The sequence below is a fragment of the Vulpes lagopus genome, chromosome 5 (assembly GCF_018345385.1).
Source record: "Vulpes lagopus strain Blue_001 chromosome 5, ASM1834538v1, whole genome shotgun sequence".
Lineage (NCBI taxonomy): Eukaryota > Metazoa > Chordata > Mammalia > Carnivora > Canidae > Vulpes > Vulpes lagopus.
Window position 1 is genome coordinate 61,067,060 of NC_054828.1, and position 20,722 is coordinate 61,087,781.

Here is a 20,722-nt window from a genome sequence, read left to right on the forward strand (position 1 = left end):
TTTTAAACTGTAGTATAACTATAGCAAAAGAAATTTAGATTTCGCTCCTCTCACCTAATTCAGGTGAGCTCATCATGCATTATTCTGCTGTACCCTCTCATTAAATCACCGAGAGGATCATTTTGCTTGTCTAGGCGCCTTACATGCTTTGAAGGTAACAAGTGTGATTTACTGCGAAATGGCATTTGGCTCTAGAGGAAGTAGGTTCTAAACCCGGATGAGTGTTTTCCAGAAAACGAGGGCCTGTGAGTCCATCGCTTACTCCTGCGGACAGGTGCGACGGCCACAAACACAGGAGTGGGCAATCTCTGTTCGCTTCCTTCCCTTTTACTGACAAGTGAACATAACCTGATCTGGTGTGTGAGCTGGATGAAAGGATACATCAGCATTTCGTCTCATTTAGAAATACAGGTTACCAAAAACAAAACCAAAAACCAAAAAAACCCCCCAAAAAACCAAAAACCAAAAAAAAAAAAAATCAAGTAAGTGTCTACGAGATTATACGAAAAAGAGAGAAGTAGTATATCTAGTCCTATCTTTGGTGTTCTAAACAGAAGCTTCACTAGGGCGAGCGGGTCGGGTGGTGGTTGAGGTGTACACAGTGTTGAACACCGCGCCTTTCCCACGGGAATGCCCCACGTCACGGGCGAGTGTGACACTTCCTGGCCTGTGTGCAGTGCAGTGACTGAGTGAACCCGGCTTGGAGGTCTGTGGGTTTTTTGCTTGTCTTTTTCCTCACCCACCCGCTCCTGCTTATCAGGTCAACAAACTATTAGTAGGTTAAGAAAAAAGAAAACAGTAATTAAAAGTTGCATTGTTAAACTGTGTCCCCTGTGTTTACAGCAGTTTTTCACTAAACCTGGGACTGTGAAGGGATTACAAAGAAGGTGATTAATATAGTCCTTTTTAAGGTTATGTGATTTCTCCCCCACCCCCCAGGCCCCCCGCCCTGCCCCCCCGCCCCCCGGCTCCCCCCCCCACCCCCAGATGAAAGTGGAAAGACCATGGCAATAGAGAGTAAGTGGTCACTGCAGTGTCTTCTCCCTTCAAAAGATCCAACTGCTGCTGAGGTAGAAATCGAACGTGGGCGCCCCCTAATCCTCCTCCGCGGACTCCTGTGAGGATGTCTCTTCAGTCTCCTCCTGGAACACACAGAGGGCACAACCATTACACCGCGTGGGCCGCTCAGGGGGGCCCTCCTTCCACAGCCCGCTCTGCGGCCTCCAGGGGAGGATGCGGGTGACTGGCCAGGCCTCATTCCCAGGCCTTCTCAGACCGTAATTGAGGAATCAAGGTGTTGTTTTTTCCCAGAGCAGTCGTTAGCCACTGTTGACTTAAGGCCTGACGTCATGGCGGCTGGTCAGCAAATTCAATTGTTCGCAGCCCAGCGACTGTCAGGCCAATGTGAGCTTACTCACCAACTAGAGTAAAAAAAGAAATGCATTTCTTTTTTTTTTTTCTTTTCTTCTTTTTTTTGGGGGGGCCTGAGAGCACGCCGGTCACCACCACGGTTAGAACCCCAGCGCACGAGTGCAGCAAGAAAGGGAAATCCTTCCTTAAGCGTCACGCGTGAACCTGTCCCGCGGATGCTGGCAGGAGTCGCTGGCACCTTTGTGACGCTTACGAGATGCTTTTGGGCACCATTTTGTTATTGTTCCCGTTGGATGGACAAAAAATAAAAAAATCAAAAAGGCCAGGCCCAGCAAGCAGTGCCCCCCAGGTCGCGAGGGAGCAGGGCCAGGAGCTGGGCCCGGCCTGGCGGGACCACGACACCACCGCCAGGGCGCACAGGCAGCCCGAGCACAGACGCGCCTGGCAAAGGGCTGCAGGAGCGGACCGCTAGCTTCCTTTCCAAATCCAGTTCCTCATTCTTGCATTTATTAAAACACATTTTAAGACAATGAGCAAAGTCTGGCATCACGGCCGAATGTCAATCCTAAATCCACCTCGACCGAACACCGAGCGGTGGGCAGGCCAAGCGGAGAAAATCTAATATCTAGGTTTTTGCAGGGCCTCCTCTTCCTATAAATCTAATTCTTCCTTCTCTTTCCTTTCTTCTGATTCCTTGCGGCTCTGGAATTTGCTGGGAGTTTCTGCAAGCTGCCTGGGGCCGCACGGTTCTCGTTGCCTTTGCTTATTTAACAAATGTGCAGTACCTTTCAGGACATGGGTGGTAAAGCGGAGACAATAAACATTTCTGATAAAAGTGTCGTTGGTGAGAGGATGATTTTTATCAAATGCTGCACACTGTCTCGTAAGACGGCATGTGAAAAAGATCTAGGGGAAGAGGTAAACATTTACTCCTGCCGCCAACTGAGCCCCCTTTAAGAATGGCCAGCTTAAAACAGCTTATAACAGTCTTCATACTTTAATAGATTTGATTTTCCACATGGCTTCATTTTGTCTGGGTGGCTAACTGACACAATTTATACCTCTCTTCCTTTCCCAGGTCACCACAGTACACCATTCAGTAAAGCATGCCTTCAAGCTTGTCTGCGTTATATGACCAAACTTCCATTCATTAGTGTTTGAAACACTTCAGCTGTGAAGGAGCTCCTAAATGCTACCATGTGTGACGCTTTTGCGTAAGAGCAGCAAACGGGAGGGGAAAAGGCCCACGTGAACGGGCCCTCGCACACGCACAGGAATGCACGCGCATCTGTGCACACACACGCACATGCCCTCGCTCACCCTCTCTACCCTGGGCCTTAACCACAGACCACTGCTTACTGCAAACCCCTTTGCAAAAGGTTCCAAACATTCCCTTGCCCCAAAGACTCAAGAAAGCTGTAAATCCTGGGAATCAACACACATACAAACGAATGGATTACAGCTTAAAAAATAGAACCACAGCAGCACCAAGTCAGGAGATTTCACACCGGTTTTGTTTAGTCTGCTTCGGGTTATGTGGGAAATGTGGAACGTATGCATCGACTGCCCCTCTGCCCCCAACCCTCAAACTGAGGGCTCCACATACTTAAGCAGCAGGTTTATACCTCTTGATAGGCAACAGGCCATGACCCTGAGATTCTCCATGGAGTCCCGGCCACAAAGGAGGATGTAGCATGATCAAAGCCACAGGCAGACGAAAGGGAGACCAGCCAAGGTTCAGCTGCCCCCTGACCCTGTCTTTTCACTTAATATTTAAATTCCAGAAAGTCACTAAGCTGTTCAGCAGATACGCTCTTCACGGGTCCCCAGATGACTCACTTCTCGTTAGGACACGAGGTGTGAACCTAGGGCACTGCTCTGAGACGGACCACAGCACAAAAGCCGCCAGGCCTATTTCACGCCTTCCTCTTACGGGTAACAAACTAACAAAGCTGGAAAACCTTCTGGATTTGGCTGTAATTATTCCAATTCCTACCAGCTCGATTTTTTTCTATACTATCTGGAAACCAAAGTACTTCCAAATCCAGAAGGAAACAGAATTTTCGGGCCATGAACTCGCAGAGGCCTTGTGGTAGATGGAATGCGTTCGGCTTTTCAAAACATTCCCAGAAACTTTGCTTGATTTGAGCTCTTGAAGCTCCCGAGATGTAAGTGGTTTATTTAAATCCCTTCGACACAACTCAGCTGAAGATGATGGTCCCTCATATTGTTTCCTTTACTTAACCGTTCTTAACACGACACGGATAGTTGTTTTACTAATCTATCTTTCCGCTGACCTTGAAATTCTTCTACTAGTAGCCGTCAGTACTGGGTTAAGTAACTAGGCTGTCAGAGGGTGGGGGCCGCAGTCTGTTACCTCTGGGAAGTGATGTGGCTCTCACATGCTCCCAGTGATGGTTTGCTCCAATGTCTAGTCAGTGGAGCATTCCCTCTTCTTGGCATGGCCTCCCCTGGCGACCCTCCAAGGGTCAGCATGGCTGCCAAGCGGATGACGGTGGGGCGTGTGGCACTTCTCACCCCTGCAAACCTCTGTTGTCACCTTTTCAGTGACTTGACTTTTGCTATGTGTGTGGTTGCTGTGACAAAAGCATGGGTATAATTAAGAGAAACCTTCCCTGTCAGGAAAAAAGATGACCTTGGAAACCCCATCCTCAGCTGCCCTGTGCGTCGCAGCTCACCAGACCTCACATAGGCCCTTCTATGCTGCAAAGCGATGGAGGGGCTGAGCAGCTGGGTCTGGCCTCCCCCAGAATCTTGCTTCCACCATAGAGCAGTTGGTTGGGACACCTGAGATGCAGTCCCCTTAGGTGACTTAGGAGACACTGCCACCCGTTCTAGACAATAGCTTGCACTTTGAGATATTTATTTCAATGACTTCACGTTTGCTGCATATGGGCCAAAGGAACTTTGAGCTCGTGTAGGCCCCCCTGGCCCCCCCAAAGAGCAGCTTTGAGGCAATGAGGAGATGGGAATCCCATAGCTAGGAGTTACACACATCTCGTTAGAGTCTGGGCCGCAAGGTGGGAAGGCAAACAGCAGCAGTCTGGTCACGGAGGCCAACTGCTGGAATAGGGCTGCAGGAACGCGGGATAAAAGGACTTTTCAAAGTGGAAGTGCATAGTGACATTTTTATGAGCACCAGCCACCACGACCTCTGAACACCGAGCAGCTCCCAGCCATTCACGCGGCTACTTTACAAAGACCACGGAGGCTGCACCATATCGGGGTGAAGCGTGCAAGTTTTGGGGGAAGAAAACCGAGGAGAAGGAGAGGAAAGCGGGCAGAGCCGGAGAGCTCTATTTTTATTATGACTCCTGGAAAATTGCGCTCATTTCGCCTTAGTTTTTCTTTCGTTCATGAGAAGAAAAAAAAAGGAATTTAATAAATGTAACTCTTTCACTGCTTTGGTTAAGCTTGAAAAAACACGCCACTAAAACCTAGCAATAGAGTTTGCACTTATTTCCATCCTGCATGTGGCATGTACCTTTGGGTATGCTTCCGCTCGTTGATTCAAAAGGAGGAAGAAGACGGCCCAATATCCAATCTTATCCTTTAATGCCTGGTGGAATTTTAAAACATCTTAAGCGTCTAATCACAGATCTTAGCACACAGACTCAAGCGTGGGTGTGTGCTGGGAGGAAAGTTTAGTATTTAATGTGAGAGCCGAAGCTCTGGGTTTAATTTTCAGATGCAGACTAAACAGCAGGTCTGCAGTGGAAGGGAGGCCAGTGAATTCTAAATGGAACCAGGAAACGGAAATACCCTCCTTGCAAAATTTAGGACTTGGGTCCCCAGGATCCCCCTCTCTGTGTGTAGTAAAGAGTGCAAAAGCACAGAAGACCATGTCGGCTTTAATAAATCCTCATTTTTTTTTTTCTCCTTGATTGCAAAGAATTCTGTAACTCTTATTATGGAACGCTGCAGGCTAAAAATACTTTTGTAATTTAAGCTATCTTGCCAATAAACCTACAAATACCTGGTTGTCTAGAAAGAGTCGTTATAGTTTAATGACAAATTCTTTTTGTCATCTGAATATGTCCAACTCCTTAAGGCCTCGGAATGACACATTCAAGAGTTTTTCACGTTCCTGAGTATCTCCAGCCAGTCCCATCAGAGCAGAAATAATGGACTCTGCTTCAGTAGCAACAACCAGAAACCGATTTTTCAAGTTCCATCTGTGGCTAAATGATCCACAAGACCACAGAGCTGAGTTTTTCTGTTTCTCTGTCAGATAGTTTAATTTAAAATGGATTGAGGCTGTTTAACTTAATGGAAAGTGATTATTTCCTCCAACTAGGAAAACTTTACATCAGATTAAAAAAAAAAATATATATATATATGTTAAATGGAACATATATAAACCAGATAATCTGGCAAGTGGAAGGTATTCTGGGTGGAAATGCCAGCAGGGAAATGTATTTTTTACCAGGAGACCCTAAGAAGTTGGGATATTTGAGGCATTTGCACCCCATCCTTTCTTTATTTTGGCTGAATGGGTCTAGAAATATACGAGTGTCGGGACTACCTTGCATGTGTCACCACCAACTTAAAAAAGTCAGTGTTGAGGAATGTTTAAGGGAAAGATGGTTAATCCTAGAGATCGCTGACCACCGACATCAACCGTGGCATTAATGGACTCATGATATATTTTCATTGTGACCCATTTAACCCCCAGCAGGGGGTGAGAAAAAAATGTGACAACCAAATGGGAAATTAAAAAAAAATTAAATTAAATTTGCCAACAGATAGTATAACCCTCAGTGCTCATCACACATGGGAAAATTTTGACAACAGAAAAGAGTAAGACACCCTGTAAGATATAGCATGGAATAATCATTGTTAACTAGTTACTCATTCTATCTTTATTTCTTTACCCGTGATTCAATGATAGACTGCGGAGAAAGGAAACATTAAATAAAAATGAAAAAGAAAACAAAACAAGATTTCATTGATTTCTAAAATGTACTCTTGTTTGTCCCATCTGCACCCCATAACCCCATCAGGGTTATGTCACCGAGAGAACCGCTTACCAAAGGAGCCTCATGGTTGAAAAATAGCTAAAGATGTAGTAAGAGGATTTTGCATGAAGGAAGCATTAAGAAGAAGGAAATTTATTTGAACATCTCCAAAACTGTGGAGGGGTGTTCTTGTTTTCATGCAAAGTAGTTTTTATTTTTATTTGCTTTTTTATTTTATTGTTATTATTTTTTTAGCGAGGGCGAGAGAGGGGCCGAGGGAGAAGGAGAGAGAGACTCTTAAGCAGGCTCCGTGCTCAGCTCCATGCCCATGACCCTGAGATCAAGACCTGAGCCAAAACCAAGAGTCGGACGTTTAACCGACTGTGTCACGCAGGCACCCCCAGCAAAGCAGTTTTAAAAAAAATGATTATGTCAAAGGACGTTTTCTTGCTTTTCTATGTGTATAAGTTTTTGCATATTTGTTGTGTTTGTTGCCAGGGAGGAGACCATTTTCTGGATTTTAATCAAACATTTTTCACTGAACATTTTTCATTACCCTGAGTTAGGGCTTTTGGATAAAATTAGGAAAAGATCAGTCATACTAGTAGGTCAACAAATAATTTCTCAATATACATTTGAGAGTCTAGCAAACACTTTCTGAATGTAAAGGAAGTGTCTTGGACAAAGCAACATTTTACTATTCAAACATTTAGATTTTTTTTTTTTTTTTTTTTTTTTTAGAAAGACGAGGTTCTAAAACTAGTTACAATTGGAGCATCTGGGTAGCTCAGCGGTTGAGCGTCTGCCTTCGGCTCGGGGTATGACCCTGGGGTCCCAGGATCGAGTCCCGCACTGGGTTTCCTGCATGCAGCCTGCTTCTCTCTCTGCCTATGTCTCTGCCTCTCTCTCTGTGTCTCTTATGAATAAAGAGATAAAAGCATTAAAAAAAAAAAAAAAAAAACCTCCTATAGGAAATCTGGCAAGCCCAGAAACTCTAAATTTTGCCTTGGGTAGGTTTACATATTGCCCCAAATTGAGTGATGTTCTTTTACTTCTGTTAGAAGTTTGTCATTTCTCTGAGACATTCCCTGCCAAGACCCAGCTTACTTGACCCTGCCCATATTCCTTTATTACAAGGGTGAGCCAAACTAAGTACTTTGTAGGTTTATGGTTAATAATCATTTTGATAGGTTTCCTTGCTCTACCCCCATGCTATTATATCCTTGAGCCACTTTACTGTAAGGGTTAAACGTTGGCTTCTACTGTGCTCTCTCCTTTTCCCTTGACCTCTGCAATGTCACAGGTCAGGGGTTAAGTCAAAAAGTATTGCATATACAACAAAACAGTGCCACTCTGGCGGGGCTTTGATAGAATTCTTCACGTTTTGCCAGTTGGTACCAAACATTTACTGGCCCACAAAATGTTTTTACCAGCTTGAAGGAGCATAAGTGGGAAAATAAAAAGAAATCAGTACTCTTTATGACTTAGGCAGCATAAATCATGGTGTTCCCTGAGTGAGTAGAAGAGTGACTATTTGCAAGTCTGATTTATTAGGAACTATTTACTGCATTGGCCGAGGTACCATTTAAAAGACGAGAGAGTCTTTTAGATTGAGAACGCTCTCCCCTCTGACTCCCTCCTCCTTTCTCCTTTGTGTGTCTAGACCCAGAGCCCCCAGTAAAAACGCCTTTTGGAAGAACAAGATGCTGACTGCAATCCATCAACTTGCTTGTCCCAAAATGAAATCTCTCATTTTGCTCAAACAATGTTTAGGTTGTCTGAAATATAAACATCCTTAAAACGGCCCTTGAAGTCCCTGTAAAAACATTCAACCTTTCTTCTTCTTCTTCTTTTTTTAAGAAGGGAAAAAATCCCACGATAACTGAGCTTACTGAGAGTTCTTTGCCCAGGTACACACCTCCCACAGAAGATGTTACTCGCAAGTAAAAACTCTACTTTCAAACAGAAAGCGTTGTTTCCACTCTTCCAGCATCAGAGAACTTTCCAAGCCTCTCCCTGGGAAACTGAAAAGGAGCAAGTTTATACCTGTGTTCCTTGCTGGAGGTGGAGCTTGCCAGGGCAGCACAACAATGAGGACTTTGGGTTGAAAGTTAAGGAGAACTATCAGGATTTTTTAAAACCTGTTTTCCCTTTGGGTAGGACTCAGGTGAGAAAAAAAAAGTCCGAATTAAAGAGCAGGAGTCACTTCTGATGTCTGCTTAAGGCCTTAAAAGAAGGAAATCAGGGAACGCGAGAAGATATCTGACGACCCAGCAAAAACTTTTTAGAAGTTTGAGATGGCATGGGGTTTATTCCTATCAAAATAAAAACTTGAGGAACAACACTCCCTCTGTCAATAATAATAACCGGATACTTCTGTGGTGTTATCTTATGAAAATAACAATGACAACAAATCCTACCACTGTTTCCTACTAGAGTTAAGGATGTGATCCATGTGGTTGAGAAGTCAAGGGCTTCACTTTGCTAAAGAACTAACGTATTAGCTAATTTCTATTTATTGCTTGATTCTTCATTTTCAATGAAAATATAGTAGAGCGCCCCCCCACTATGCTTCGTTTTTGCTATTCTTATAATTTAAAAGATTAATGTGAATATTGCTGATTTTTCCCCTCTAGATTTTTAAGAGACCATTAACTTTTCCATTAGGACGTGGGACACACTTGAGGTCTCTAGCTGATGGCACCTGGTGGGCTTCATAAACACAACCCCCTGTGGTAGGGCTTCCCTTACATTTTTATTCTTCAATTGGACACATGTATTTATATACATAAACATATACTGGGATTTTGAGACTTATCATAATTCTAGACTTGTCTCCTCAGAATGAATTTTGCTGCTTTGTATTCCAGTTTCAAGAAGTGGCATTCTTGAAGCTCTGGGGAGCTTTCACAATGTGATGACATTAGGGTATTTTACAATAGAGTCTTTGTAATTCCATATAAATGTGACACACATACAAGAGAAGTGATTCTGACTGTTTTAGTCCTAATGAGAGGATGTAGCCATTACGGTAACATTTCCTCCTTAGTTAAAACAACCTTTTTTTTAAAAAGTACAGTGAAAACACGGGAGGTAAAAAAGATAGTCGCTTTGAGCGAGTGAGAATTCCAGGATTTTTGAGAGTATAAACCTCTGGAAACGAAAAACCCAGCATCCAAAAAATAAGTCACACCATAGCAATACTCCCTGGAACTTATATTTTGAATCTCTCAAAATTTTCTTGGGAGCAAAGGGCTATGTTGTCCTTATCCCAGGGCATGGGTGGATTAATGGGGAACAGAGAGATTAATTCACCCAGTGATGGGGCCAAAAAGCAAAATTTAGGTCTTTTTACACACTGCTGCGCCCTTTTCCTTAGATGCAAAATATTTAATTGTATGAAAATTTCACCACCTCAAAACAGGATCTGAATGTAGCCCCTCAAAGTACTGTCGATGAAGAGAGGATATGAGCCTGAGTTTATCCAGACTGCCACATGGAAAAGCCATCTGGGGGTATTTTGAAATAAACAGATGGAAAAGGAAGAGATCCTTTTGAATGTAGTGTTAAATTTACATTATCCTCCATGAACTTCCACGTAGCCCCCGTGTTTATATAATTCATCACTGTATCCTTAGACAATATAGATTAGGAAGCCCAATGAGCTCATGTTCTTCTTCTTCTTCTTCTTCTTCTTTTTTTTAACTCTAAACTCTCCTTGGGAGGGCGTATCTAGAGCAGGGTCTGTGAGACAGCTAGATGGATCAGTGAAGGCCAACCCAATCCATCTGTGCCTTCTCTGATAGTCTTGATTCTCTTGGGAAAAAAATTTATGCTTTCTTGATGTATTACTGACCAATCTGCAACCAGTTTCGGCCACATGGATCATCTGCACCTATGATTTATTTGTTTCTGCCTTTCTACTTCTGCATATGCCACTCATTTCATTGATAACATCTTCCTTTCTTTCGCTAATTTACATCTCCATTGTCCCCTCTGCCACTAAACAACAAAATCAAAAGGCTTCCAGGGGCGCCTGGGTGGCTCAGTGGGTTGAGCGGCCCACTCTTGATTTCAGCTCAGGTCATGATCTCAGGGTCTTGGGATCCAGCCCCATGTGGGGCTCCGTGCTTAGTGGGGGGTCTGCTTCTCCCTCTCCCTTGCCCCTTTCCCCAGCTCACACACTCGAGTGTACTCTCTCCTTCTCTCTCTCAAATAAATAAATAAATCTTAAAAAAAAAGTCTTCCAGGAATTATGCCCTTAAGTAACACATGGCATTCCACTCATCCATCTGCATCCCCTCTGTTCCTCTTACACACTGATAGTCCGTGGTCATTTGTTCAACAAATGTTCAAATGTCTTCTAATGCATGTTCGCCGAGTATCGTCTTCAGCCCTGGCTGGTTACACATTAGAGTCACTAGGAGAGTTCATAAAAAATACTGACGCTTGGGTCTTCAGACCAAATAGTCAGAATCACAGAAGGGTGGGGTCAGTAGTGTGTAGGTAAACTTGCTCCCCAGGAAAAAGAGGGTTCTGATTTGTAATAGTTGTCAATTTTCATGCCTTAAAGGCCCACACCATAGTGAATTTTAAGCTACCCTACTTGACATCACCGAACACACAATTTGAAAGAGATGCTTACAAGTGGTTCACAAGGGCCGGCTCCTTACATGCTACTGGGCAGGGTTCAGGGGTAATATACAACATGTGATAAATACACATATACACATATATATATATATTTCATATGGATATATATAATAACCACATAAATATATATATGATGATATATATTATATATTATATATGTTTATAATGTCTAGGTTATTCTAATATGCAGTCAAGGTTAAGAACCTCAACTAGGAAAAAAAATTAAAAAAAAAAAAAGAACCTCAACTAGATCATACATTTCCCAGATGCAATCTGGGAATTTGTTTGCCTCATCTTCCCTTACAACGCCAAGAACAGAGACTGAGTCAATGTCATTAGCAGACCACATAAGGTTATTCATCTATTGTTCATAGCCAGGGATGCAACAGTGAACACTGCAGTATCCTTTGACCCAAAGCCACTGACTTTTATTTTTATTTATTTATTTTTTAAAAAGATTTTATTTATTTATTCATGAGAGACACAGAGAGAGAGGCAGAGACACAGGCACGGGGAGAAGCAGGCTCCACACGGGGAGCCCCATGTGGGACTTGATCCTGGGTCTCCAGGATCACACCCTGGGCTGAAGGCAGACGCTCAACTGCTTAGCCACCCAGACGTCCCGGCACTGACTTTTAAATTTACGTTCTCTTGATGTTCTTACTGATGAAAGATGAGAGGCTAAATACATTTGGAATCACCTAGTTAAAATATCATTTTAATTTATATTTTGTTTTGTTTAAATATTGTCTACAACCAGTCAAACACTGGACATTTATTTTTAGTACTCCTTATCACTCTTGGCTTATAGGAATGGGGGCAGCCGTGAGAATTTTTTTTTCACATTAACTCTCTTATTTTACTTAAAACAACATGTAATTATTCAGACACATTTCCCCTATATGCTTGCATGTGGTTATAAGCTTCAATTCCCTTTCAAGCAGCATTCGTAAAGCATAGTAGACACATAGGATTACTTGGATGGTCTTCCCCAGGCAAGCCACCACTGTCCCAAGAGAACAGGGTGGAAAGTACACTTTGTAGAGACCTCTAGGGAAAAGATCCCATCGATATTTTAAATTATATGAAAGAGATCTACTACAACGAACAGAACTCTGTAACCCATGACACTGGGGAACAACTTACTTCAGCAGGTTCTGCGTGAAATACTCAGATCTCCTGGGCATATCTTTTTTATAATTTATTTATTTATTTTAGGGGGGGAGGGGCAGAGGGAGAGAGAATCTCAAGCAGACTCTGTACTGAGTGCGGAGCCCAACACAGGGCTCAATCCCATGACCCTGAGATCACTACCCACGTGGAAACTAAGAGTCAGACGCTCAACTGACTGCCCCACCCAGGAACCCCCTCGTGGGCATCTTTTTAAAACCAGAAGGGGAGAAGAGTGGGACATTCTTATATTTTAATATCAGCTCACATACTTGGCAATCATGGTTAATTTATTCTTCAGACTTTTTTCCTTCAAGATGTATTTCCTCAATAAATATGATTCTTATGTTTTTATGTATCAACTACATTTAGGACAAGGCACATCAGGCATAAAGAATAGAGAAGTAGGGGATTCCTGGGTGGCTCAGCAGTTTAGCGCCTTCCTTTGGCCCAGGGCGTGATCCTGGAGTCCCGGGATCGAGTCCCACATCGGGCTCCCTGACTGGAGCCTGCTTCTCCATCTGTCTGTGTCTCTGTTTCTCTCTCTGTGTGTGTGTGTCTCTGATGAATAAATAAATAAAATCTTAAAAAAAAAAAGAATAAGAGAAGTAAAACTGGTTCCTAATTTTGATGCTGCCAAGACTTCAGAAAATGTGATCCAAGCCAATGAGGGAGGACTTGAGGATTCATCAATCTGCAAAATTGGTGTAACTTAATTTCCCAGTTCCTCTGCCTTCTTTGGGATTATCAAAAGTTATGGAATAATGAAATGAACAGAATATGTCTCCTGTCATGAATCACAATATATTTTTCAGCTAGTAAGCCCTGTTTCAAGTCAGTGTAATATGGATCAATAAAAGGAAAGGACAAAATTTGATGTTTAAGAGTTAACAAAAAACATGATAAAATTACTAAATGTTTGTTTTATATGAGGCACTGAAATAAAGATTTTACTTTTCAAAGTATTTATATTTGCTTTGTACACTTCAAGCTTTGGTATTCTAGGTTTTTTTTTTTTTTTTAAGATTTTTATTTTTAAGTAATCTCTACAACCAACATGGGTACTGACTGAGCCAGCCAGGTGCCCCGCCCCCAGGGTTTTTAGTGACACAATCTATGTATTCTTGGCTTTGTCTAAAGGACACAACAAATGTGTAAGAATACTGTGATACTGACATAACCAAAAGTAGAAAAATACTAAATAAAAATTTAATTTGGGGTCGTATCTTTTTTACTCTACTAAAAAGTAGTAGTAAAATATTAATTGGGAGGAAAAAAATCATAATGATCATCTCTTACCTGAGCAGGCTTCTTCTGAACGACTTGTTGTGGCTGAGAAAGAAACAAACAAAAAGGAACCGTTATATTTTAAAAGGAAATATACATAATAAAAATAACTAAGTATGTATGTTTTAGATATAGACACTTGTCTGCAAAGTAAAGATAAAAAATTGGTTTGAAAATCAGATTCACTTGAGGAGTGGAAGGGTCTAATTTGTTAGCATTTTGTTTAAAAACACTCAGCTTTCTTGAGACACAATTTACATACCATAAAATTCGCCCATAAGGTGTGTAATTCAAAGTTTCTTTAGCGTCTTCAGAGAGTTCTACAATCACCATCAAGATCTAGTTTTATTTTATTTTATTTTTTTAAAAGATTTTATTTATTTATTCATGAGAGACACAGAGAGAGAGAGAGAGAGAGGAGAGACACAGACAGAGGGAGAAGCAGGCTCCATGCAGGGAGCCCGACATGGGACTCGATCCCGGGACTCCAGGATCACGTCCTGGGCCAAAGGCAGGCGTTAAATCCCTGAACCACCCAGGGATCCCCAAGATCCAGTTTTAGAACATTTTCACCTCCTCTCAAAAAAATACCCCATACCCATTATCAACTGCTCCCTATTCCCTCCCGCGGTCCTGGTAACTCTCCCATCCCTAATCAACGTCTCAGCTTTCTGCCTCCACAAACTGGCCTATTCTGGAAACTTTAGGTAAATGGAATTATACAATATATGGTCTTTTGTGTCTGGCTTCTTTTACTCAGCATCATGTTTTCCAGGGTCATCCGTGTGGTAGCACCCAACGGTACTTCATCCCTCTTTACGACTGAGTAACATTCCATCGTATGGACATACCACATTTTGTTTATCACCCTTCAGGGGATGGACATTTGGGATGTCTCCACCATTTGGCTATCACGAACAATGCGACGGACATTCGTACGTAAGTTTTAATGGAGACATGTTTTCATTTTGCTTGGGTAGATAGCTTGGAGTGAAATTTCTGGGTCATACAGGTAAACTCTATGTTAACAACTTCATGAGGAGCCACCAGACAGTTTTTCAAAGCAGCTGCACCATTTTGCATTCCCACCAGCAATGGGTGATGGTCCCAATTCCTTCACATACTTGTCAACATTTGCTATTGCCTGTCTTTTTAATTATAAACATCCTACTGGGTGTGAAGTTCAATGTCACTGTGGTTTTGATTTGATTGTCCCTAATGACAAATGATGTTGAACATCTTTTCATGGGCTTATTGGCAATTTGTAGACCATCTATAGAGAAATACTACTCAAATCTCTTGCCCACGTCAAAGTTTGTCTTTTCATTATTGAGTTGTAAGAGCTCTTTACATGTTCTGGATATGAGGGTCATCAGAATATGATTTGCAAATGTCTTCTCCCATTCTGTGGTTTGTTCACTTTCCTGATGGTTTCATTTCCAGACTAATTTGTTATATTTATATCTATAGCTCCTAAATTATGTATGAAGAGCAGAATTTGTTTTTGAGTAAAACATCTGAGGGAAGCTTTTTTTCTACCCAGACTAAATTAATTTTCCAATAATTAGAGTATTTGAAAGATATTTAAGTTATTCTTTCTTGGTAAAAGTAGCATCTGAATCCTAAGCTTTTTGATTGATTACTCCCAGTACTCACTCTCATGTCTGAATAGAAGCCTTACTTCTTCTATCTACACATCACTAGGATTTACAGACACAACTGAGCCACTCGGATGTGGACAGGGACATGCTTTTGTGGCACGAGTGAAAAAATAAAATAAAATCGCTACCGTTCTCCCGAATTACAGAAGTTAGGGCAAATTCACTAAAACCATGGGGTGTAGAGCTCCCATTCGTTTTCCTTCCTCTCAGAATTTCTGTGATGGTGTGATTGTCCTGTTGCTGGTGTACTAATAAATATGTTAGATGAAAAATCATCAGAGCTCTTTTTTTTTTTTAGAAGAACAAGATAAACATTTTTTTTTTTAATGGCAAAATACTTTGGCTCACCTAAAAGAAAAAAGTTCTCCCCCTCGATCTTCAATCGCAGGAGACATGACATCCTAAAAGCCCTGATCTCAAGAGGATACTTTCTCCAGGTGGAACTCACCCCAGGATGATTGGGACCTCTTAACTCTTGGGGTTCAAAGGGGTGTGCTAAGAGAGCATGCGTCTCAAGAGTCCTCTGCAAGGACAGACCACTTTCTTCCTTCTGTTTCTTCCTGCCGGTTACACCTGTACCCGTGTTGACTCCCAAACCGTTTCCAATCCGCACACATTCTTGCAGGCTGACTGGTTTCGGCTGCTCAGAAGTTCCCCTCCTCTTTTGGCTGAGGATCCCGCATTCATGTGACTCCTGCACACTGCGGGGCTCAATGAAATCCTCTGAAAGGGTTGCCAGCTCACCCGATTTTCCATGAATTAGGTCCTGACACTTCAATGAGGGGAAAGACAATGTCTGAACCTCTGCCAGCCCTGGCTCCCGGCCTAGTCCGTGTCACAGAACTTCCACCAGCTGCCCTTCCACACAGCACTTCATACTTTTCAGGCCACCAAACAAACAGACCCTTGAATGCTCTCAATGCTGCTTGGGGTGACGGCTGCCAGGAAGTTTCCCCGGCCTCTGGCACCCGAGGGCTCCAGGCAGTGCGAGAAAGTTTTCTGTTGTTGTTATTTTGTTTTGTTTTTATTTTTATGAATGGCTCTGGTAGGAAATGCAGACAGAAGCATAATACTGCAGCCATTCATAAAAAAGGGAAAGGAAACAAACTCTAGTCTGGAAATCTTCTGGGACACCAAACTGACTGCAAGGTTCTTATCTTCCTCGAGGCATCTCCTGGCTTAGGACTAAGGCCTGATACCTTGAAACCAGTTGCCCCTTGGGATTCCTGTCATCAAAATACGTGGTTGGCCACTACATCTCTAGAACAAGAGCATATGAATCTAGAACAACTATGCATATGAATCGTCAAGTGTGGATGGCAGTGTATTTTCCTGCACCTGAATACGTGAATACTTTACACATGCATTTCCCATACAGAAGCTAAAATCCTTTCTATTTTTTTTTAAGATTTTATTTATCTATTCATGAGAGACACAGAGAGAGAGAGGCAGAGACACAGGCAGAGGGAGAACCAGGTTCCGTGCGGGGAACTTGATGCGGGACTCGATCCCGGGACCCCAGGATCATGCCCTGAGCCAAAGGCAGATGCTCAACCGCTGAGGCACCCAGGTGTCCCCCCTTTCTATTATTTTAACAGCTGCCCCTTGGTGACCAGGAGGATCCAGGCCTTATTATTTCCATTTTTTCCCCCACAGGGAAACTAAGGCATAGGGAATCAAATTAACTTCCCCTAAGATCATTTTCTAATTCTAAAACAAGCTGAGTCTTCTATTTCTTTTAATCCCCTGTATAAGGCTCTGAGGAAACCTGTTTTCTTCCTTCACCATTCCCCGCCCCCTCCCGCTCAAAAAAGGTCAAATTCAAAGCCAGGTCCAATTCAGGAGGAAAGTGGCCTTGACTTCCACCTCCAGCTTTCTTCTTTGGGATCTCTCAGGACTCCCCACTGCCACCTCGGCCAGAAGGAGCCCATGGCTTCCTCAGCAGGGCCCAGCTCGGGTTTAGGAGGCCGCCGATAACAGGTGAATGCCAGAGGACAGGAGTTAGCCACCCCCCCCCCCCCAATCCAGCTAATCCCCTCCCTCCCACTGGGAGAATCTTCCCTCATTGCCAACCATGGAGGGTAAGAAGTCCCCTTTAAAGGCATGGATTTCATGATGACTGTTCAATTGAACAAGTCGCGAAGTCCTCTAAGTTGCTTATTTAGGTGATTCTGAGGACTCTGTTTCTAATAAGTCTATGCACATGGTGAGTTCCTACACTTTAGGGACCTTGTCAGCTTGGCATGCAAAATCTTAGAGCACTGAAATTTTGAGTTCCTTATGTTAAGAGAGAGTTCAACCTTTCAGAAAGCTTGTCATGCAAATCTCTCATTCAGCTGTAGCATTTAAACATCTCCAACGCAGTAGGTAAAAGCAAGCTTTCCAGCCTTCAACAACAAAGGACTCTGAAGATCAAGTGCTTTGGGTTAATACAATGTTAAAACAAGACAGTGAGAGCTAAAAAGACCCCATTGACAGAACATATCAAAGAAAGACGCAGAAAAGCCCTTTCTAACCACATGGACTTCAAAGTGTGGTTCTCTGCGGGCTCCTCCTTATATTGGACTAACTCCACCAAATTCAAAATACAATCTTTATCCAAATAAATATGGTTAACGTTTGTACATAGCATAGGATACAGCATGCTAAGAAAGTGCAAGGGATACAAAAGAGAAAAACATGCTTCAAGATTTCTGAGATTGTACAGTGAACCAGTATTTTTCCAAAGAAGAGGAAAACAGTTATCAAATGTATAATGTCCGCAGAGTATTTTGGTTTTCAAGATTTTGCAGAATGGCACTCGTGTAGGAAACGGCCTGCTGCACCACCTATTTCAGAATAATTAAGGGGTTCCCCAGCCCTCCTGAGAATCCAAATTATGGTTCCAGGGAGTCTAGGTATTTAAAGGGGATACTTAGACAGCTAATCCACCCTTCTGGTAGGCATTGAAAGAAAATCCTTCATAACAAAGGGCCGAGACATTAGTAGCTCATTTTTAGTACTAAGCTAAACACTAAATGAAATGAGGCTGGAATCGGGCTTACTAACTTAATTTTTTAAAAAATGAGGTACAATGTGCCATAAAGTAAGGATGATCCTTATGTAAAGAGTCTTAAGTTGACCTCTGAAAGAAAATACCCCTTCATTCAGATCTCTGTGGAGATTGGGTCTTTTGGTTTCAGGTAAGCAGCAGATTTTTAATTTAATTATATCTTTTGTTTTTGCCAGTCGCTGGGAGGTAGTTTTGTCCCCTTTGCTTTAAAATCCTAAGACGATTGTTCAATCAAGAGGTACTTCTGTTCCTTAGCACAATCTTTTCTTCAGGTAGATTGTTTCTCATTTCTACAGCAGTATAGAGTAAGACAGATCTCTTTGCTATTTACTAAAAAAGAATTTTAAGACCCTCATTTCTTTTGCAAGGCATGAAAGTCCCCTTCGGTGTAAACTCTCTTGAAATAAGACTTACATCGAAGGGGACTTTAACACGTCCCAAAATAACAGCTCACAGATAAGCTCAGCTATTTACAATTTTAAATTAAATATGGGATCATATTAAAAACACTTGCTGAACAGATATTTGTCTTTAGACTCCCAGGGTCCTTTATGCCTAAGTCAGCTCGTTGAAAAAGTGGGGCTTATGACTGCAATTGTAACCACATGAGAGCAACCACCTTCGTATTTTGCCTGAACTGGCTGATGAATTTATCCCTACCATTTGGAGAAAACTCCATTAAATAAATTGACCTACTGCTCAACTACCTCAACTGCTTTTTGGACTAAATTAATTGGTTATTTGTCATAAAAAGTACCAAACAAATTCAATAAGTAGACACAGCCCAGATTCTACACAAGCCATTGTCCAGTTTCTACATAAACACTTCGAACACAGCCATGAACCACGAAGGCCAGCAGCAGCTTCATGTCATGTGGCGTACATCCTTAGGGGAGGGGTTTTTTCTTTATTTGTGTTTTGAACAACACTCCTTTTTACCCTTTGTCCCAAATAGTTTAAAGGCAAAAAGATGACCTTTCTTTCTGTATATAACCATTTGCCAAGATTCATTTTCATTTATGTGCTGAGAAATATGCTTTTCACTCTCTGAAATTTCACAGTGCTGTTTTGAATGTATTTTTTTGCCTATGACATTAGCTGAACTGGAGGGAGATTCCCAACATCAAGAATGAAAAGTCTTTCCTGCCTTTCATGAAATGATGTAATCAACACACTTGCTCATGATCCTCTGGATTTACAGTTTTAAAACTCCAATATTCCAGAAGTCAAGATTTATATTTGGGTTCCTCTAACAAAATGAACATGCTCTACAGGTTTTGAACCATTTTTTAAAAAGCATAAGAACCTTTCCCTCTCCTTTTCCAAATCAGATGTTAGGTGGAATCCCACAACAAAGTAGGCAAAATTGTACACTTCTGACAGGAATGGCAGTGCCTCATTCACATGACTTCCACTCCAACCCATTCCCTGCCCTCCAAGGATGGCCCTGGGACCCCTCAGAGGAACACCAGAGCTCCAGAGAAGGTTACGTAAAGGTCTCTGATCTATAGGTGCAAATCTTCCATCAGACCCGTATCACCAGGACAGGTGGAGACAGAGCATCATTCCCTTTTACTCAGCAGGACTTGCACTGTTAGGTTGAACCATATGAACTTGGATATGTGTTTGTCAAACCCAGGAAGACAGCAACAATTTCATGTAGTTTAGCCTAATAAAATCAGGGTAAGATGACCATTCACCTTATAATTTTTGTAGTTTGTCATTAGGCTTTGGTAGCCCAGAAGTCCTATGGATTTTTATACTTTCTGTGCACCTAGATCCTGCACTCAGTTTCCCATGCTACTCCACCCTGGCTCCTAACCCTGACACTTATTTTGACAAAGTCCTCCTCACTCTCTGGTGAAAGAAGGGATTTGCTTATACCAGGTGTGATGTTCCAGTTTTCTCATTTATTCTGCAGCTTTTCTTCTAGTACATCATGGTTGTTTTTGTGATCATCTAGCTAACCTCTCATATCCACACAAGCCCTTCTGAACTCCACCTCTTCGCTGAAACTGAACGGCTAGAACAATTTGTCTGTAACAATTCTTGGTGGCTGCCCAGGAGAGCTCTAAATGGAAAAATGTAACTTCTACTGTAAAATGCTCAACTTCCAGTTGTTGACACCACTGTAGGGGAGTGGAATTCAGGGTATTTTCTAATACCAAGTGATCCAAAATTACTTTATTTACCTAAGAATGTTTTTTTTGGAGGGGTAATTAGATAGGAATATGGTGTGTCTAAAGTTGGAAGAATTTATTTCAGATCAAATGCTGATGGGACACTGTGAGGATGAGACACAGCTATAGCTAAACAAATCCCATCTCTATTGCATATACCACTTTTCTTAGGCAGGAAGCCTTCTTGTTTTCATGGCTTCCTCACCTGAGAATGATCGTGTCCCCTAGTGATGGGAGGTCTCGGTAAGGAGAAACCACCTATGGTAACTAGCCAGTGGCAATCTTCCTCCAGCTCAGAAAAAGCTGGAGTCAGGTCATAACTTCTATTTCTTGTGCCTCTTGTGTGCAGTTAGAGATGACTGTGCAATG

At 42.3% G+C, this 20,722-nt stretch overlaps 1 protein-coding gene across 1 annotated transcript in view; it reads right to left on the bottom strand.

Annotated features, from left to right (window-relative positions):
* Window positions 1–799: 799 nt before the first annotated feature.
* The window catches only part of HMGA2 (high mobility group AT-hook 2), a 141,880-nt gene continuing 121,957 nt past the window's right edge, over window positions 800–20,722 (bottom strand). Inside the window, exons 4-5 of the mRNA XM_041756076.1 lie at window positions 13,473–13,505; window positions 800–1,142 (exon numbers count right to left, since the gene is read on the bottom strand). Coding sequence (XP_041612010.1) covers window positions 1,095–1,142; window positions 13,473–13,505 — 81 coding nt within the window. The 3' untranslated portion in view covers window positions 800–1,094. The remainder of the gene's footprint in view (window positions 1,143–13,472; window positions 13,506–20,722) is intronic.